We start from the raw sequence: 18,650 nt of genomic DNA, 5'->3' as shown, positions 1-18,650 counted from the left end.
GGCGGTGGAAGCGAGGCCCCTCCCTCGGGTTGGAAGCTGGGAGGCTGAGGCCGGGGTTGAACCTGACCCAACCACCCACCCTCTCCAGCCTCGAGACCCAGATTTGCCCCCTTCCCTCGCTCCGCTGTCGGCCGGGTGGGAGCGGGAGCGGGGCAGGGGGCGGGAGTGCAGAGGCGGAAGCCGACCGGGAGGCGACCCCTCGTCTGGGATTAGCAAGGACCTTAGTCACCCCCTCCCCCTTCAAAAGACACACCCCAGTCTCGGTGCGGGGCGGGGTGCAGAGGCGCTCCCAGCCTCTGGAAGGGCAGACCTCGGTGTGGAGGCTGCACCTTCGCTCGTGGCCTCTCCGAGGTGGCCCCCCTGTGGCTCTTCTGGGCGGTTCAAACCCAAGGTAGTGCCCGGCGCTGGGAATCCCGGAGTTCCTTTTGTCTGTCAGATGAAACTGGAGGCCGGACCTGTGGGCAGACACCCACTAGCACCGAAGCACTCTACTCTTTATGCTTTTTCTGTCTTGGAAGGAATTTCTCCCTAGCAGCCTTTTATCCGGCCAGAGTGGTAGATTTTATCTCTGACCTCCATCCTTGGCCTAGAGGAAGGAAGGATTCACATTTTACTTGTGTTTGATTTATCATTCGTATAGGAACAATCATCCTCCATCGTTTTTTGTTTTGTTTTGTTTTCTTTTTTTTTTTAAAGCCGTTTCCCATCCAGCTGCAACCCTGGTAATCCTCCCCTAGATTTTTGCAAACTATCAACAAAGAAGTGTGGCTGGAGGAGTAGACAGTCCTTGACTGACTGGACTGTGTAAGTTAACAGAGCTTCCTTAGCTGGCGCTGTTCTACCAGTCTACTGTGAATGAGCGTTTTGGCTGGAGTTAAGGGTGTTACTGTATGTGCATAAAGTATCTCCCCCCCTCCCTTGCTATAGTGAAGTTGCAAAAATCTTGGGTAACTTGATTAAAATGTGGCTGTTTGGGAAGCATAACAACAAGGAAGAAAAATGCAGAAAGGAGAATGTGATTATTTCAGGGGTTTTTGTCCAACTTTTTGAAAGTGCCAAAGGTGAAGCAGTGGATTTTTGAGATTACGTTAACTGGTACACTGCAACATTTATTGACCTTAATACGTTTTTAACATATGATATTTTGCACTGAGGTATTTTTGTTTGTTTTATTTTAGTTACTTGTGGAAATTGTTGATTACCCGGACATCTTAAAACCAAGAAACCTGTGAACAGGTTCATTAAGAATCTGCTGTCTTGAAAAATGCATTTTACGAATGCTTTGAATTAAGAAAGTGTTAACAGTGGTCTGTCATTTCTGCCACATAAGAAACTATAATCTGAAACAGTTCCCTGGCAGTTGCCCAGATGCCTGAAACTGGCAAGATCTAATACTCTGAGTGATCATCCTTCAACGAGAAATACAGAGCTACTTACATACTGTACCTCATACCGTGTAAATGTAATCTCTCTGATGCCATTTAATGCAATGGACCTCTTTTCTGAATCTAATTGTCAGATGCAGAATTAACACTTGGAATCTGGAGAAGTATTTTGTACAAATCGAAAGATTGGGTTTTTTCTTTAGTTTTCCAGATGTATTGTCTCATCTCTGTTCTTGAAACATCCACAATCACATAAACTCCAGTTGTAACCATGGAGTTATGTGATTCATTAAGATATAGGAAAAGTGATGCTGAGCTGTGGAATCAGGCATTTCTCACTCAGTTCAACTAATGCATAGACTGCTGATCAAGAATAAGGAACCAAATAAAGTCATGCACGTTCTGTTGACAGATGAACTCTGTGGCTGTTGAATTTTACTGTAACTAGTTACTCTGTCATTCCAAGTCAACTTAGTATGCACGTTATGTCATAATGGATGGAAAGACCTGTGTTGATGTATCCAGACTCTAGCAAACGAAGATAAAAAACCTATTATGACTAATCCTTGGGAAGAGAAAGTCTGCAAAATGGCTCAAACCAGTTTACTGCAAGGGAAGCAGTTTTACTGTAGGGAGTGGGTTTTCCACAAGCTTCAGCATTGCCTCCAGGAAAAAAGTAACTGCTGCAATAGTACTGTCAATGCACCATCACTTGTAATGAATTCTGGGAATAATGCTAGTGGTGTCTCTGGAAAGGGAGCTGCCTGGGGTGTGTTGTTGGTAGGAGGGCCTGGCAGTGGCAAGACGGCCCTATGTACTGAACTCTTATGGCCAAGTTCACCTACAAGTTTGCAGAGAGGTTTACATCGCCAAGCTTTGGCCTTTCATTTCTGCAAAGCCCAGGACTCTGATACTTTGTGTGTTGGAGGGTTTATTAGAGGTCTAGTAGCCCAGATCTGCCGCAGTGGACTACTCCAAGGATATGAGGACAAGCTAAGGGATCCAGCAGTCCAAAGCCTTTTACAACCTGGGGAGTGCGAGAGAAACCCAGCCGAAGCATTTAAAAGGTAACAATAAAACTGTCATGGTGTTCAGATTTCTATGCTGAAATTAAAATAATTTTTAGTTGTAGTTTTTTTTTTTTTTTTTTTTTTTTTTTTTTAACTTTGTGGGTTACTTTTACTTGTGCTGTACATTTGGCCTTAATCTGAAGTTATGAATATACCTGTTTACTTTGAATATCAAAGAAAGTAAAATCTAGGTTTTGGTATTGCACAGCATATGGATTAAAAGTGTATCTGAATTTTGCTTAATAACAGAATGTTATTTATATTGCCTATAAATGGTAAGGGAAATTTGTTCTTGTGGTAGAGAAGCACATTTAGCTGTCTGAAAATAGGTTACCTTTTCAGAGGGTGAACTGAACTTAGAGTAGTTATCAGTATAGCATCTAGTACCTTTTTTTTTTTTTTTCCCCCTTATAGTAGTAGTATTTCTTTAAATAAGAAAGGGTTTCTTTAAAGGAGATTATTGGCCACTGAGAATCTGAAGAAAATTTGCTGATGAGTTTTGGGATTTATTCTCCTATTAAATAATTGAAAAGCTGAGTGATATTTTGAAATATGTGATTTTATAAAATAGGGAAAATTTGGCATCATCTTACTACTTTTACTTTTAGTGAGTGGTACAAAGAAAGTGGTTTTTTCCTAACTTCAGCTAACCTTTTTTTCCATAGTAAATGGATTGGTCCAGGAAGTGAGCAAGTTGCTTTCCAGAGTGGTTTCAGATTCAAATCTATTCAAGAAAACATAATTCCTTGAAAACATGTTTTTGTTTGTTTGTTTGTTTGTTTGTTTTGCTTATCATGCCTCTGCTCATTGTAAAAGTAGCAGGCAAATTGTTAGTTTGTGCCTCACTTCTGCTTGAATTACCCATTTTGCCATAAGCTTTTTCTCTACAATAACATTCTTAGTGGGCAAAAGTTTGTTCTCCAGATTCTGGTATACTGTGCACTGGAGGTTTGTGTGTGTGTGTGTGTGTGTGTGTGTGTGTGTGGGGCTCACTTCTGCGTGAGTGTGTTTCTAGGAGAGATTTGAATCACTCTAAAAAGAGTGATGTTTGTTTTTATGATATCCTCAAATCTAATGGGGTGAAATCTATAAATTTTGGAAGTACTATTGAAAATATTTAATAGTAATTACAGTAAACAGTATGTGTCGGTCATTATTCTAAGTGCTTTACAAATATTAGATCATTTAATCCTCATAATAATCCTGTGAGGTAGTTACTATTCCCATTTTATACACGAGGAAACTGAGGTACAGAGAGGCTAAGTAAATTGTTCAAGGTTACAGACTAGTAAATGGGAGGGCTGAGATTTTAAATATGTGTGTGTGTGTGTGTGTGTGTATGTATGTATGTGTGTTAGTAATCTTAGAAATTCTTTGGAGGACTTGATGGGAAGAGGAAGGGTTTAGAAGGTTATGTGTGGCAAAGCTGGAGAACAGGAGTTGTGTCACAGTGTGGTTTGAGTGTGGGTTTTCAGATTACCCATATAGTGATAGAGGGAGTGGTATTCTAGAATGAGAGTTAAGGATGGTACAGAATTCAAATGTGGGAGGGATTTATTAAAGTCAGCCAAAGGGATGTATCTTTGAGAGGTGTGATATTCTTGTAGACTCTTTAATGTGTAAATTTAGTCCAATAAAACTCAAGGCAAATCTATTATCTTTTGTTGTTAGCCATCAAAGTCAGCATTAAAACTGATAAATGTAAGCAAATAACAGGAAAATACTTATTTTTCGCTTTTGACAAAAACTAAATCCAAAACCAGTTTTTGTATTATTACTTTTAACCTTTAAATATCTACTAATATTGATGATTTCATATACAGACTTTTCCCAATTTATGATAGTTCAACTTAAGATTCTTTGACTTTAGGATGGTGAGAAAGCAATATGTATTTGGTAGAAACCTTAGAGTACCCATACAACTGTTCTGTTTTTTACTTTCAATATAGTTTTCAATAAATTACATGATATATTCAGCGCTTCGTTATAAAATAAACTGTGTTAGATGATTTTGCTCAAGTGTAGACTAATGTAAGTATTCTGAGCATGCTTAAGGTAGGGTTGGCTAAGCTATGATGTTTGGTAGGTTGAGAGTTATTACATGCATTTTTGACTCAAGATATTTTCAACATACAATGGGTTTATCAGGGCATAATCCCATCATAGGTTAAGGAGCATCTGTATTCATGTGTGGAACTATTTAATAGTTATAGAAAGTTGATAATGAAAAATCTGTTATTCACAGATTCACAAAGCTGGGGAAATTGCAGAGAAGTTATTTACTTGATGCTTTTTAAATCCACTTTTCTTCAGTTTACTTCCTAGCTTTCTTTAATTTTTTTTTATGCCTAATGATAGTAGATAGAATACATAATACATGAAATTGTATGGCTAAATGGTAATTTGTTAATCACTAGTTCATGATAATTAAGGAAGAGTGAAAGGAACTTCATCTTAGTGAAGCATTGCCGCTTTCTTCCCTTCTGACATGGTATAGTATATTCTATAGTTTCTTAGATTTAGTTGTCACAAAATTTCTTCTGGCATTCATCAATTTGTACGACAAATAATGAGAGTGTTATGTGTTTTAAGCATAGTTCATCTGCGTTATTTATTAAGAACCTTCTGTGTGTTAGATAGAATTCAGCTGGAGATAAATCAGGCAATAGAACAAACAGAATTCTGCCTTCATGGAACTCAAATTCTAACATTAATATTTATCTTATTCATATAAAAAGAAATAACCATCAGAGTAAATACTTGTTATAGGGTTCATGAAACACATGAACATTTAAACATTAATAGAATTTGGTGATCTGCTAAAGGGAATGATGTGAAGACACATTGATATCTTTTTTTCATTTTTATTTTTCGTATCTGGCTAAAGTACAATACTATTGTTAATTTGTTTACAATATTTTATTTCCTCATTGCTGAAACTAAGTTGATGTTTATATTTTTACTTATTACTTATTTTGAGAGCCAAAGGCTGATTTCTTTAATTCTGCCTCCCCCTTTAGGCCTTTAGTGCAAAACTTTGTATATTTTGCATTGACGGTGTCTTTTCTAGAGTTAGTGTTAGAGGTGGACTCCTAGTAGCCCTATAATTGTAAAACATTCCAATTATTTTTGACAAAAAGCTCAAGCATCTAAGTTAGTGAGGAGTGGAGGGTAGTAGCATTAGGTTTTGTGACTGGTTTAGAAGATAGCTATTTTGTTCAACCAGAAACACCTTTCTGGACTTTGAACAGAAAAGTCATTTTGGAGATTTGAAAGGATGTGGTGCAGGGAAATACAAATTTTTGTTCTTAGTGTATGTCATTACCTCACTTTTATTTCTTGTTAACAGTCTGCAGGACCAGATACGTGATGTCAGTTTTACTGTGTTGGGTAAAAATATTTTGTTCTGTGTAATGTTAACAGGAAAAATTAAACATCTTCAGGGATACCATGGGTTCAGTGTAAATGGAGTAAAATTTCTATAAAGAATTAAAGATGAGTAACTCTGTTTTGAGAGTTTAATAGAAAACTTGTGCTAATGGTAAAAGGCGGTATGCCTTGTTAGAAAAAGAATTCAAACTAGGAGACCAAATACTGACGTTTGTTTTGTGTGTCAAATGGGAATCTTTGAATGTTTGAATATTCTTTCTAATCTTACCTCCTCTGGGAGCATTTATGGATCTTCACTTATATCTGTTTAGGTTTGTAGCTTGTGTTGCAGTTTTTTTGTTTTTGTTTTTGAGACAGAGTCTCACTCTGTCGCCCAGGCTGAAGTGCAGTGGTGCGATTTTGGCTCACTGCAAGCTCTGCCTTTCGGGTTCATGCCATTCTCCTGACTCAGCCTCCCGAGTAGCTGGAACTATAGGTGCCCACCACCATGCCTGGCCAATTTTTTGTGTTTTTAGTAGAGATGGGATTTATTTCACCGTGTTAGCCAGGATCTCGATCTCCTGACCTCGTGATTCTTCTGCCTCGGCCTCCCAGAGTGCTGGGATTACAGGCGTGAGCCACTGCGCCCGGCCGTGTTGTAGTTATTTATGCATATATCTTTTGTTATCTTCCCTATTAGGCATATACTTCTTCATGACATTATTCATGACTGATGAATTTTTTATATTTCCCAAGGTGCTTTGTATATAGCACTTTGCATATAATAATTGTTAAATGACTGTCTTTTGAATGAGTGCATAATGCTACTTGCTTATCTAGAATATGTGTGAACCTAATTGAAAGAAGGCTGAAGCTCTTAAATAAGAAAGGAAATTGAAATGCTACATGATTTAGGTCAGTTTTAAATGCAGACCAGACTGGTATAGTGATTATTAATTTATTAACCTACTGTCTGTTCTTTAGCATATATTAATATGGCATTAGTCCAGATAGTTTTAAGTGGCCAGATATCTATCTCCTGTCTCAACTGGCTCCAAGTATTTTTGGCACACTCAACAAAGGGGCCAAGAACAGAAGGGGGCTGGAATGTGTGCCTCCTTCTTACCCTCACTTGTATGTTTTTAAGGCAAAATATATTACATTCATAATCAATCTTGTATAACTAGTGCTATTTAAGATAACTGTCATTATCTATTCTTAAGTATTGTCAAATTAAAAGATCCTTCTAAAGTGCCATTACTATTCAAATTTTAAATAAAATAAGTTAATCAATATAATTTCATTATCAAAACTTTACATGTTTGTCTTTTAATCTAAAGATCATCACGTTTCACTGAATGGTCTATTGTTTCCAACTTTTAACCATATCCTTTCTACTTCAAGATACAAACTTCCTTTTATTCAAATCTTCTCACTTTTCCTTCTGAAAATCTTTTCTTTTTACTCTAGCTTGTCTGTTCCTTTTATATTTCAATCTAAGTGCTGCTTCCTTTGGTTCCTGGTACTCTTTATCATTTGCTGAACCAGTCCTCAACCTCTAATCACTTCTGCTCTAATGGCATAACATATTGCTCCTGTTTGCATACTTAGAACTTTGAAGTCAGCCACATTCTTAGTTCTGTTCTGCAATCTAATTTATTGTTTGATAACTCAGATTCCTTTTAGACCAGAGAGAGTGAAGTGGTGCTCTACAAGTTGAGTATTTTGTTTTGTTTTGTTTTGCTTTTTTCCTAATGCAGCAAATTTCGTATACATATCCAGATTTTTGCTTTTTCTTAAAAAAAAAAAAAAAACCTGGAAATTTGGACAATACTGGGTTCTCATTCCTTTGAGGCAGTAATCTTACAGACTTAAGTCAACTGCTGTCTTATGAGCTCTGCATGCTCTAATTTGGTTCAGTCTCCACCATGCTATATTATTCTATACCAGGACCAGTTCATGTATTTACATGTGCCAGCCTGGCTCCTATAGTCATTTTCAAAGACAAATATGTTTTCTATTCCTCCAAAAAAAATGCTATATTTTTTATCACTTCCAGAATTTGCTCTCATACTGTCTAGAGTTTGTATCTGTAAGTGCTGCTTCCTCTTCCCTATCAGTTTCCCTTCCTCTTCCCCATCAGTTTCTTCCTAGCTTACTGAAATCTAACTTTCATCTCTACACATTTACAAAAAGATGTTTATGCATGATTGCCTGTGAACTTATTGCTCAATTTGCCTTTGTCCTTTAAATGATGTGTTTTAGGTATTGTTTTCATTATTTGCACTTTTTTCTTTCAGAATCTCCCACTCACTCCATTCTTTGGTGGACCTTCCTCTGCATTCTCGGCCCACAAGCTTAGATCTTCTCTCTTTACACATATGCCTTCAGTTATTTTATTTACTTACATGGCTACCAATGCATAGATAAAGCTGTTGATGCAGATTTGATTGCTAATAAGATAGCAATCAAAATTGCTTATCATTCTGATCAATATGTATCCTTTCACTTGGTAGTCCCTCACTAACCTATGTTTAAACTAGCTTCTCTTGAAGCATTTCTATTCATTGATGATTTATTTATTTCTTATCAAGTATTCAGTGTCAACTGTGTGTTAGATATGTGCTAAGCGTTAGGGCTAAAGTGTTGAGCCAAGCAGAACACTAAGTTAAGTGAGGTAAAATATATTGAACAAATAGTCACAAGAATACATGTTATGAACACACCTTTGATAAGTGCTAAGAAGGAAGAAACAGGATAAGAGAGCATATAATAGGAAGCTTGATTATTATCTAGAAATACGGGAAAACTGATGCCTTACCTAAGTTCTATAATTATTCTTATTTCCTAGGCAGTTTTCTACTAAACAATGTGATCTTAGGATCATCAGTATTAGCATCACCTGGGAGGTTGTTAGCAATGCAGACTCTCAGGTCTAGGGAATCAGAATCTGCCTTTTAATGAGATCCCTAAGTGAATCCTGTGTGCATTAGAGTGCTTTGAGAAGCACTGTCCTAGGCTGGATTCTGGAGTTTTCTTTGACTGTCTTCTGTCATAATATTCTACTCTAAAATATTTAATCTTTTTCTTGGGATAGTCCTTGAATTCATTTATCCTAATCTACAATTTTTATTCACCCATTCCGATTGATCTACTTACTTCATTCATTTTTCTCACAGTTGCCTAATTAGCCATACTAAAACAGTGTTTTCTTTAGGATATTCCTCTGAGCCTGTGATAACCCACATATCAAATTCACATTTCTCTGGTTAGCTTTGGAAACTTTTAATGATTTGGTTGTGCCTCATCTAACGTGTATTTCTATAACCTCAACAGAGCACATTATGCTCTTTCATTCTTTCAAGAATTATTTTTAAGTCTATGAAACGTATTAAAGCATCTAGGGAGCATGGACAAGTGAGAACATTCTTATTTTTCTTAGCATTTAGTAAAACCTTTATATGAACAATAGAGATATGAAGCTTTTGTTTGATATATGTTGAGAATTTGATTTTTTTGCAGTTTGCTTTTAGGTCTCTACTTTGTTTTTAGCAATTTTGCCTTTTTCAATTTTGTGAAGTAAAATAGTTTGATTTTTAGGAAATAAGGTAACTAAATATTTATTTTTTGTTTTTAAAAATCTCTTTGGCTGGGTGTGGTTGCTCACACATGTGGGAGACTGAGGTGGAAGGATCGCTTGAACCTAGGAGTTCGAGACCAGCCTGGCAACACAGTGAGACCCCATCTCTATAAACAAACAAATGAACAAATCACTTTGAAGTGTATTCCAATTGGTTGCCTGTCTTTACCCTCTAGTTGTTTTAGTAGTGTCTTTGACCATATAATTTTCATTGTTTTAAATTTCAAACCCATGTCTATTATGCTAACCTAATCTCAGAAATATTTCTAATGCCATTTTCTTTCTACTATACACGTGTTTAGCTAAGTGTAGTCTTTAATGATGAAGTAGAATTTGAAAATGTTTATGTAATTGCTTACTAGAGCTAAGTATTAAGAAGAATTACATATTCCTCATGGTTATCTTGAAGAATAATTTGGAACTTTCCAGAAACTAGTAGCCTTTTACAGTTCTCTCATTTGTCTCTATTTTTGTCTCTATTCTTTGTACCTCCATCTACTAGCGGTCTTTGCCATATGAGATTGCAGGTCCTTTCACTAGAGGAAAAGTGTACTTCTTGGTGGGGCGCGGTGGCTCACGCCTATAATCCCAGCACTTTGGGAGGCCAAGGTGGGCAGATCGCCTGAGGTCGGGAGTTCGAGACCAGCCTGACCAACATGGAGAAACCCCGTCTCTACTAACAGTACAAAATTAGCTGGGCGTGGTGGTGCATGCCTGTCATCCCACCTACTCGGGAGGCTGAAGCAGGAGAATCACTTAAACCGGGAAGCGGAGGTTGCAGTGAGCTGAAATCACACCACTGCACTCCAGCATGGGCAACAAGAGCAACACTCCGTCTCAAAAAACAAACCAAAAAAAGGTATATTTCTCTATCTTTTCCTTCTGGCTCAGCCGTTAAGGTTTGCTTTGGCCAGTGGATTAACAGACATGACCCAAACAGAAGCTTAAAGTTGAGCTTGTCTTCTCGTGCTTCTGCCACCACAGTGAGAAGGACAAGATCTTTCTAGGCTGCTGATCCAAGGAACAGGAGAGAGCTTTGGAGCAGATGGGACCCAACCTGCAACTTGTCTCCAACCCAAGAGTAAATCACGAAGAGCAGAGATGCAGAAGAAAGCTAAAATGATTGTTACTTTAAGCCACAGAGTTTTGGGGTGTTTATGATATACCACTATTGTGAAAATAGCTAACGATACAAAAGTTAAATATTTAAAATGGGAAGTCATTAATTTTTATCGTAAATATAGGAGTCACCATTGATTCCTCGATTTCATTCATCATCTACATTCAATCCACTAAATACTTTGGTTCTGTCTCCAAGATAAAACAAATACCTCCACTTCTCTCTATCTCCAACACTACTACTCCCATTTTCTGTTGCCTGGTCTATTACTGCACTAAACTCCTAACTGCTCATCTTGCTATTATTGTTGTTTCTCTTATTTTCACAAAGCAAAGTTATCACATCTTGTTACTTCCCTGCTTAAAACCTGACAGTGGCTTCTTAGTATGTTTAGAATAAATCCTAAGCTGTATGTACATGGTCTACCCTTGCCTAGCCTTTGACTTTAACCTGTACTGCTTTATTCTTGCACATTGCTCTTCATTGACATTGCCCTTATTATGTTCTGAAATAGGCCATGTTCCAGCCAGCACATTTTTATATGGCTATTTGCCCTATTGTCATTTAGGTACCATCTTTAACATTGTCTCCTCAGAGAGCTTTCCTTAATCACTGAGTCTTTAGAAGTCCCCTAGCCGGTCATTGTCTTAAATCACATCACCCCATTTAGCTGTCTTTGTTCTTAATTTTCAGTATCTGTCATGATCTGGAACTCTTTTGTGCATTTGTTTCTTTTGACTTTCTGCGCATCTATTGGCATCAACAGAGTATTTGCTTTTCTTGTCCTCTTTGTATCCAGGGCTTATAATACAGTTGGAACTTAGTAATTATTTCTTGAATTAATGAATAACTTTATATTTTAATTTAAAACATTATAATTTTGTTCACACTGATAATTGTTACTGCTTTAGCCATGTTCAGTTTTTAAGTAGTCCATGGTTGTTTTTTGTGGAACAATTTATACATGTAGATTATGTAGTTATAGATGAAAAGGATTTATTTTAAACCCTATTTTGGTTATTGTATTTGTATCTTTTGAAATTTATGTTGAAATTAATTTTTATCAAGTGGAAAATCTTTTGAATAGCATTAGATTTATGTTATTTGATGAGAGTCGTATGAGGTCACCTTTTGCCTCTCTTCCATAAATCCATAGTTTCATCTGTGGAATAGCTGTCATTCTTTCTGAGACTATCACTTAAAATTAATATTTATTTGGAAAGGAGAAAAAACTTGAATTCAATCTCAATTGATATGTTGGTTCAGTTGCTGCTTAGAGGGACACAGATCACAAACAATGAAAGTCACAGGAATTGAAAGGGAAAAATTAATGGCCCCAGAGGAGAAGAAATCCTTGTAAGCAATTTGTTGGGGAAATGATAGATTGTTTTCATCCCCTAAAGCATTTCAGTGATACGGGAAAGTAAACAGGAAAGCAAACATACATACCTACTCTTTTTTTTTTTTCTTTTTTTTTTTTTTGGTCATATCTGCTTCTAATCTGAGTTTTCTGTCTTGTTTTAAAGAACAAATAATCCACACTTAAAGTCCCTGGGTATCCTTTCTAATTCAGATCTACTCTACTCACACACACCCCATAGATGACCTTTCTTATGAATTTACTTTTTATAAAATCTATGTAGTTTGACCATAAGGGGAGATATATAGGTATACACACATACTTGTTACAAACTCTAGTTTTGTACATTTTTTATTCTATAGCAACAGTTTTCAAACTTCTTTAATACATTTACAGACAATTTTCTTTTACAATAACACAAAACAAGTCAAATGCTTGGTGATTAATCACAGATGTGTTCAGTCTGTACACTGGAAACGAAAACATTAAGAAAACCGAAGAAAAGTAAATGGAGGAGTATATCATTTTTATGGATTAGAGGATTCAATATTGTAAACAGGCTAATTCCCACAAAATAACCTATAGATTCAATACAATCCTAACAAAAATCCCAGTTGGACTGTTTGGACATTCAGTCTCTTACAATACCTTACATGATGTAGTCCCTGGAAGCTGCACCATACCTTCAGAAGAAAATGAGAGTGAAACAAGCAAATATGATATTAATATTTCTTTGAAAATAATTTTGACCTCACAGACCCTTTGGAAAGTTCTCAGAGTCTTCTAGGGTCCCCATACCACACTCTGAGAAACACTTTCCATTCCCGTGCTCGCCTACTTCACCATTTCACACTTCTGTCTTCTCAACCTCTATTTCCCTGCCCACCTCCCAACCCTTACTCTTAGCTGTCAACTTATCTTCCTATATAATAAAAAGTAAATAAAATAAAATAGCATATATATACATATAATAAAGTAAATAAAAGTAAATAGTATATATACACACACACATATATATATTTAGAAGAGAACATCTACACATTTACTGGAACATCTACTGTACTAACCCTCCTGCATTTATATCTACATAGTCTGCCTTACATTAATTATGGTTGTAGAGTATGGATCTACAGTCTAACTATGGTTAAACGATCCATGCTCCTTTTCCATTCACTTATTTACCAGATCCCATCCCATCTCACTTACTCAATGACATATTTAAGCACTTTACCCTTTCCCATCATTATTCAAATATCCCGTACTAGTAGCCTTTTTAAAACACTCCCCCAACCTATATCATTGTTCAACTACTACTCAACTTCACTGTTCCCTTTTATAGCAAATGCTTCAAAAAATTCTGTCTATATTTACTATTGTTTCTTTCATACATTCATGATCCCATTAGAGTATAATCAAGCTTTATTTTCCACTCTGTAAGTATTCCAAGACCTCCATGTTGCTAAATCCAATGCTCAATACTCAATGCAGCAGAAATATCTTACATAACTTATCTCCTGCTACCCACCCCCCATCACATCCCACTTCTAGCAACACTTTCTTCACTTTCTCACTTGGTTCTTTCCTCTTATACCAGCAACTTTTTCTTCATATGTTACCAACCGTATTAGTCTATTTAGTGTTTCTATAACAGAATACCTAAGGCTGGGTAATTTTTAAAGAAAGAGGTTTGTTTGGCTCATAACTCTGGTTGCTGGAAAATCCAGGAGCATGGTGCTGGTATCTGCCTGGCTTCTGATGAGGGCCTTGTGCTGTGTGACAGCATGGCAGAGAAGTGGAAGGGGAAGCAGGTGCATGCAAAGGGAACTCACACTAGAGGCAACCTCACTTTATAACTTACCTGCTTTCTTGGGAACTAATCAATTCCCTGGAGATCGAATCTAAAGAGAAACGTATTAATCTACCTTAATAACCTCTTCACCTCTTAAAGCAACCACCTCCCAACATTGCTATACTGAGAATTTAGCTTCCAACATGAGTTTTGGCAGGAACACTCAACCATAGCACCAACCTTTGATTTTGAAATACATCAGGGTAAAAATCTTGGCTTTTCTTTGTTTACATTTGCTTCTTACATAAAGCTCATTGATGGCCTTAATTATCAACTGTCTCTCAGTGGACCCAATTTTATTTATGCAGCCATGACCTCTTCTCTGAATCTAGACCTATAAATCTAATTGCTTACTCAACTTCTTTGCTTAGATTTCTAATGTTGAACATGTTCAAAATTAGACTTCTGACTTCCATCCCACATCTTACTGCTCCCTTAGTCTTTTCGTTTTTAGTAAATAGCGATTTTATCCTTCTGAGGAAACCAGTAAGCACCAGTGCAGTAATTGAAGGGAGAGACAGTGGTGCTTGGATTTGATTTGGTGAAGTATCAGTGCAAGTGAAAAGTGTACCCTAATTTATGTTTCAAGATTGATATGACATATTGGATGTGGGGTGTGAAAAGTATTGAGATCCTCAAAATAACTTTTATGCCAGTTATGTCTATCAATATGTATTTGCTATATTTGAAATTTAAACTGATAAAATTTAAATACATTCATATATTTAATAATCATTACATGTTAATATAAATAACATTTAAATAAAAGGATAACTATATTCTCCAAGGCAAAAAAAACTTAAAAGAATGGCATTGTTTTTCATGTTTTGCAAATCTTTTTAATTTTAGTTTCTGTTGAAAAGTTTCTTAAAGTGTTATTTTTTCTCCTTTGGAGATAATGCCTTTTTTCTCTGGCTCCTTTTAAGGGTTTCGGTCTTTGGATTTCTGGCATGAGATGCCAAAATGTGGTTTCTTCATGTTTTTTCTATTTTATATTTATTGAATTTCTTAAATCTGTGGATTGATGCTTTTCATAAGTTTGGAAAAGCCTTAATCTATTACTTCTTCAGATCGTATAGTGTCTCTAGTTTATTCATTCTTTTTCTTTGGGGACCACAGTTGCATATATGTTGTACCTTTTAACTGTGTTCCACACATCTTTTTCATTTTTTCTGTTTTCTCTTTCATCTGTGCTTCAGTTTGGGTATTTTCTATCAACTTGTTTTGAATTTCTAATCCTGTCTTCTGTTCTAATGAGAGTGGTGTTGAATACATTCAGGGTTCCTAATGTCAAATATTATATATTTTTTAGTTCTAGAATGGAATTTTATTTCATTATTTTTATAGGTTACATTTTAAAATTATAATTCTTTCAGTTATCTATTTTGATCCATCTACTCAACTTTCTTGAACATATTATTCATGGTTATTTTAGTTTATACTAACTAAAGTATTTGGATTATTCCTCTACATCTATTATCTCTTTTTTCTCTAGATTATCAATCTATAATCCTGACTTTTTTCTGTTTAATAACTTTTTATTTTATGTCTGATAGTGTGTTAAATGATTGTAGATTTCCAGGTGATGTCTTTTATCAGAAAAGGCTAATTAAAACAAAGGAACAACAACAAGAAAACCTTGGACAGATAGGGTGAGGGGCTGATGCAGTCAGGCATTAAGCTGGGCTGGTACTTTTTTATAATGTTACTAAGATCCTTGGTTTATTTCTATTATTTTTATGTGGTTCACTTAAGCTTTTGGTTGGAGAGTCAGAAGAGCCTTTTCAGCTCTGAAAGACCCTTGGTAATTCAGTTCTTCCCCGCAACATAAGAAATTATGTTTAGCTCTTTAGCTTCCTGCCCCTTATACCTTCAAATTCTTGCAAATCTCCTGAGTTATGTGCTTAAAGTAAGCACCTTCCCTTTAGCAGAATTTTGTTTCCAAGATACTACGAGAGATTTCATATTGGGTTTTAGATGCAGTTGGCCAAGTTGCCCAACTTTTTAAGCATGGCCCAGAATTTAAGTAGACGTGGGTTGAAGAAGTTCAGTCTCGTGTTCAGGACACCATACGTTTGCACTATAAAAGGAATTTAACTGACTTCTTGAAAGCTTTGCTGGTTTGGTTCTCCTGTAGAGTCCCTCAGGGTGAGCCAAATCTGATTCTTAGTCTGTAACTAAAATCAGTATAGGCCTCCCAAATTAGCAAATAACCCCTGAGAATAAATTAGCAGGTCATTCTTTTGCTCACTTTGGAAGAGCTCCTATCTTCTGAAATTCTAATTCATCTTATCTTCTTGCTTCAACAAGCCCTCTCATATCTTGAAAAATATAAATTTTGTAATTTATTCATTTTTTTTCTAGTTCTTGCAATGGAAGTTTTGGGCTGCTGCCACCTACTACATTTTGTCTGGCAGTAGAAGTTCCTATAAACAAGATTTCTCTGGCTCTTTCCAATTTTATTGGATTTGTACCTTTGTAAAATAATTTTTTAAAAAAATTAATTTTATACTTATTACAAATACATTTTCTTTTAAATCTTTAGGAGTTTTATAAATTAATTTGGATATGAATTCATATTCTGATCATTGATTTTGTTGCTCTCTTTCTGGGCATTATAAGTTTTGTAACTTTTTTCACTCTCTTTTGGATTTCCTCTCTATTACCATTTCTACCTCTTTGCTCTTCCTGCTCTGTCTAATTGTTATTGATTGCCTCCACCATTCCCCATCCCCAGTATGATCCTGAATGAGGGCTAAAAATTGAGATATGAAGTTCTTACTCCAAGCCGATACTAACGATTTTGTAAATTCAGTCACTGACCCATGATCTTTTTAGGTTCAGTTCCTGTCTCCATTGAGACTAACTTTATGTGCTCCCTGCTGCTTCTTAAAAGCCATAGCCCTGGGTGGTAGTCAGCAGTGCTTTTTGTTTCATCTTTCTTTCATTATTAATAGGACATGCCCTAGCTCCAGCTCCTAGTTCCAAACTGAGCCTGAGTCCTGTTGCTAGAAGTGGGAGAACTTATATTCCCTTTACTTCCATCAGCAAATCTCTAGGTTGCCTTGCATACTTTCTTGGCAAGCTAGAGATTTTGTCTTGTTATGCCTCTTTTTCATTTCTGATACTTTGAAATGTTTATCTTATTCTTGACTGGCTATATTTTTCTTTTTATTTTCAATTCCATATTTTCCTGCTGTGTTTTAACAAAGGGGAGACAGTTCATAAAACCAGGAAATTACTATGCCTTAGTCCAAAATTTAGAGACAAATTGTGTTCTACATTTGGGCCAAACTCCTGGACTAATTTTAATTATCAATTTTACTTACTAGTTTTTTATCCTGGTAAATGCATAGATAATATTTGTTCCCCGATTGAAAGTATTAATTGTATTGCCTGATTTTTTTTTTTTTTTTTTTTTTTTTTTTCCTGTTCCACTTGCTTTACTTTATTGGATGGGTAATTTTGCTCCTAAGAAAAGAAGGTCTAGGTTTGTTTTTCCAAAATAAGACAAGATATATTGAGTAAGAATTGTTAGTGCTTTACTTTTTCTACTTCTCATCTTACATAAAAACATATTTTTAATACCTGGCTTTTTGCAAGAATTTAATCCTTTGGTTAACAAAGTGATAGGCAGATGTGTCAGCATATACTCCTCAACTATTTTAGAAAGTTTAGTTTCTAGATGAAATTTAACATCAAAACAAATCTCATTACTATTTATTTAAATTTAGCATCAAAACGTGCATTTAGAGTTTACCTTCTAGGTAGTAATGATATTTCAGGCTTCAGAATTCAGAATGGATAAACTGCTAATGTTGTATAATTTTTTAAATCCCATAAATATCAAGGTAACTGGTAATAAATGTAGAAAAAATATGGATATTTACAATTGAAAACCATTAAATTGGAGGATATTTTTGGTTAAAAATCATGATTCTGCATTTAGCATAGTATAAGGGATAACTGAATAAAATGAAACTTATCAGAGCAGTCTTCAGATATACAGAAAAAGTATTCTGATATATCACAAGTAATTACAGATTCAGATTTAGTGAATTCAGGAGCTGTAGGTAATTAGACCCTTGATACTAATTATATAATAATTTCAGCAAAGTTATTTCAAACACCTACCATCTATTGATTTTTCTGGAATTTCAGTATTGAGATAAGTGATTTTTAGTAAAGAATTTGTAGCAAACAAACAGGAATGTTTAATACCCTCAGGAAAGTGAAATTTGAAAAGTAGCATATTCAGTTAGAAGACCTTAAACATTACAATGTTATTTCTTCCGCAAAAATATTTTCAGCTAATTTAATTGCTAAAAAATTAGCATCACTTTCCTGGTTTAGCCAGGTTTTAAGAACTTCCTTGTTTAATATTGGACCATGCTCTTATCTTATACTCTTTGATGTTTGCAGAAGCAATTTAACACAATAATTAAGAAGAGGAACTTTGAAATGAAGAGAATTCTATTTCTTCTGCCATTTACTACTTGTCTCACTTAGCAAGCTATTACCCTCAAAACCTTTGTTTCTTCATCTGTGAAATGGAAGTGATACTAGTATCTAATTTATAGGATTTGGGTGAGGAATAAATGGGTAAATTCATAAAGATCGTGCTTCTACATATTCTAGGCATAAATGTCAGTTTGTGTCTTAGTCCATACAGGCTGCTAAAACAAAATGCAATAGTCTAGGCAGCTTATAAGCAACGGTGTTTATTTCTTTAGGTTCTGGATGCTGGAAAGTCCAAGCTGAAGATATGGGCAGATTTGAAGTCTGGTCAGGTCCTGTTTCTTTGTTCATAGATGGCTCCTTCTTGCAGTATTGTGCCATCACATGGTATAAAAGGGA

At 35.7% G+C, this 18,650-nt stretch overlaps 1 protein-coding gene across 2 annotated transcripts in view; it reads left to right on the top strand.

The window, feature by feature from the left end:
* The window catches only part of ANKRD50 (ankyrin repeat domain containing 50), a 44,813-nt gene that overhangs the window by 304 nt on the left and 25,859 nt on the right, over window positions 1–18,650 (top strand). The window contains exon 2 of one of the 2 annotated variants that reach the window (XM_005555877.5): window positions 1,179–2,452. The exons of the other annotated variant lie outside the window; for it this stretch is intronic. Within the exon in view, the coding sequence (XP_005555934.1) occupies window positions 1,941–2,452 (512 nt within the window). The 5' untranslated portion in view covers window positions 1,179–1,940. The remainder of the gene's footprint in view (window positions 1–1,178; window positions 2,453–18,650) is intronic. 2 annotated transcript variants of the gene reach the window in all.

This window comes from Macaca fascicularis, chromosome 5, assembly GCF_037993035.2.
Source record: "Macaca fascicularis isolate 582-1 chromosome 5, T2T-MFA8v1.1".
In the NCBI taxonomy this organism is placed as follows: Eukaryota; Metazoa; Chordata; class Mammalia; order Primates; family Cercopithecidae; genus Macaca; species Macaca fascicularis.
Note: the sequence above shows the minus strand (reverse complement) of the source record. Positions and strands in the feature narration are given on the sequence as shown.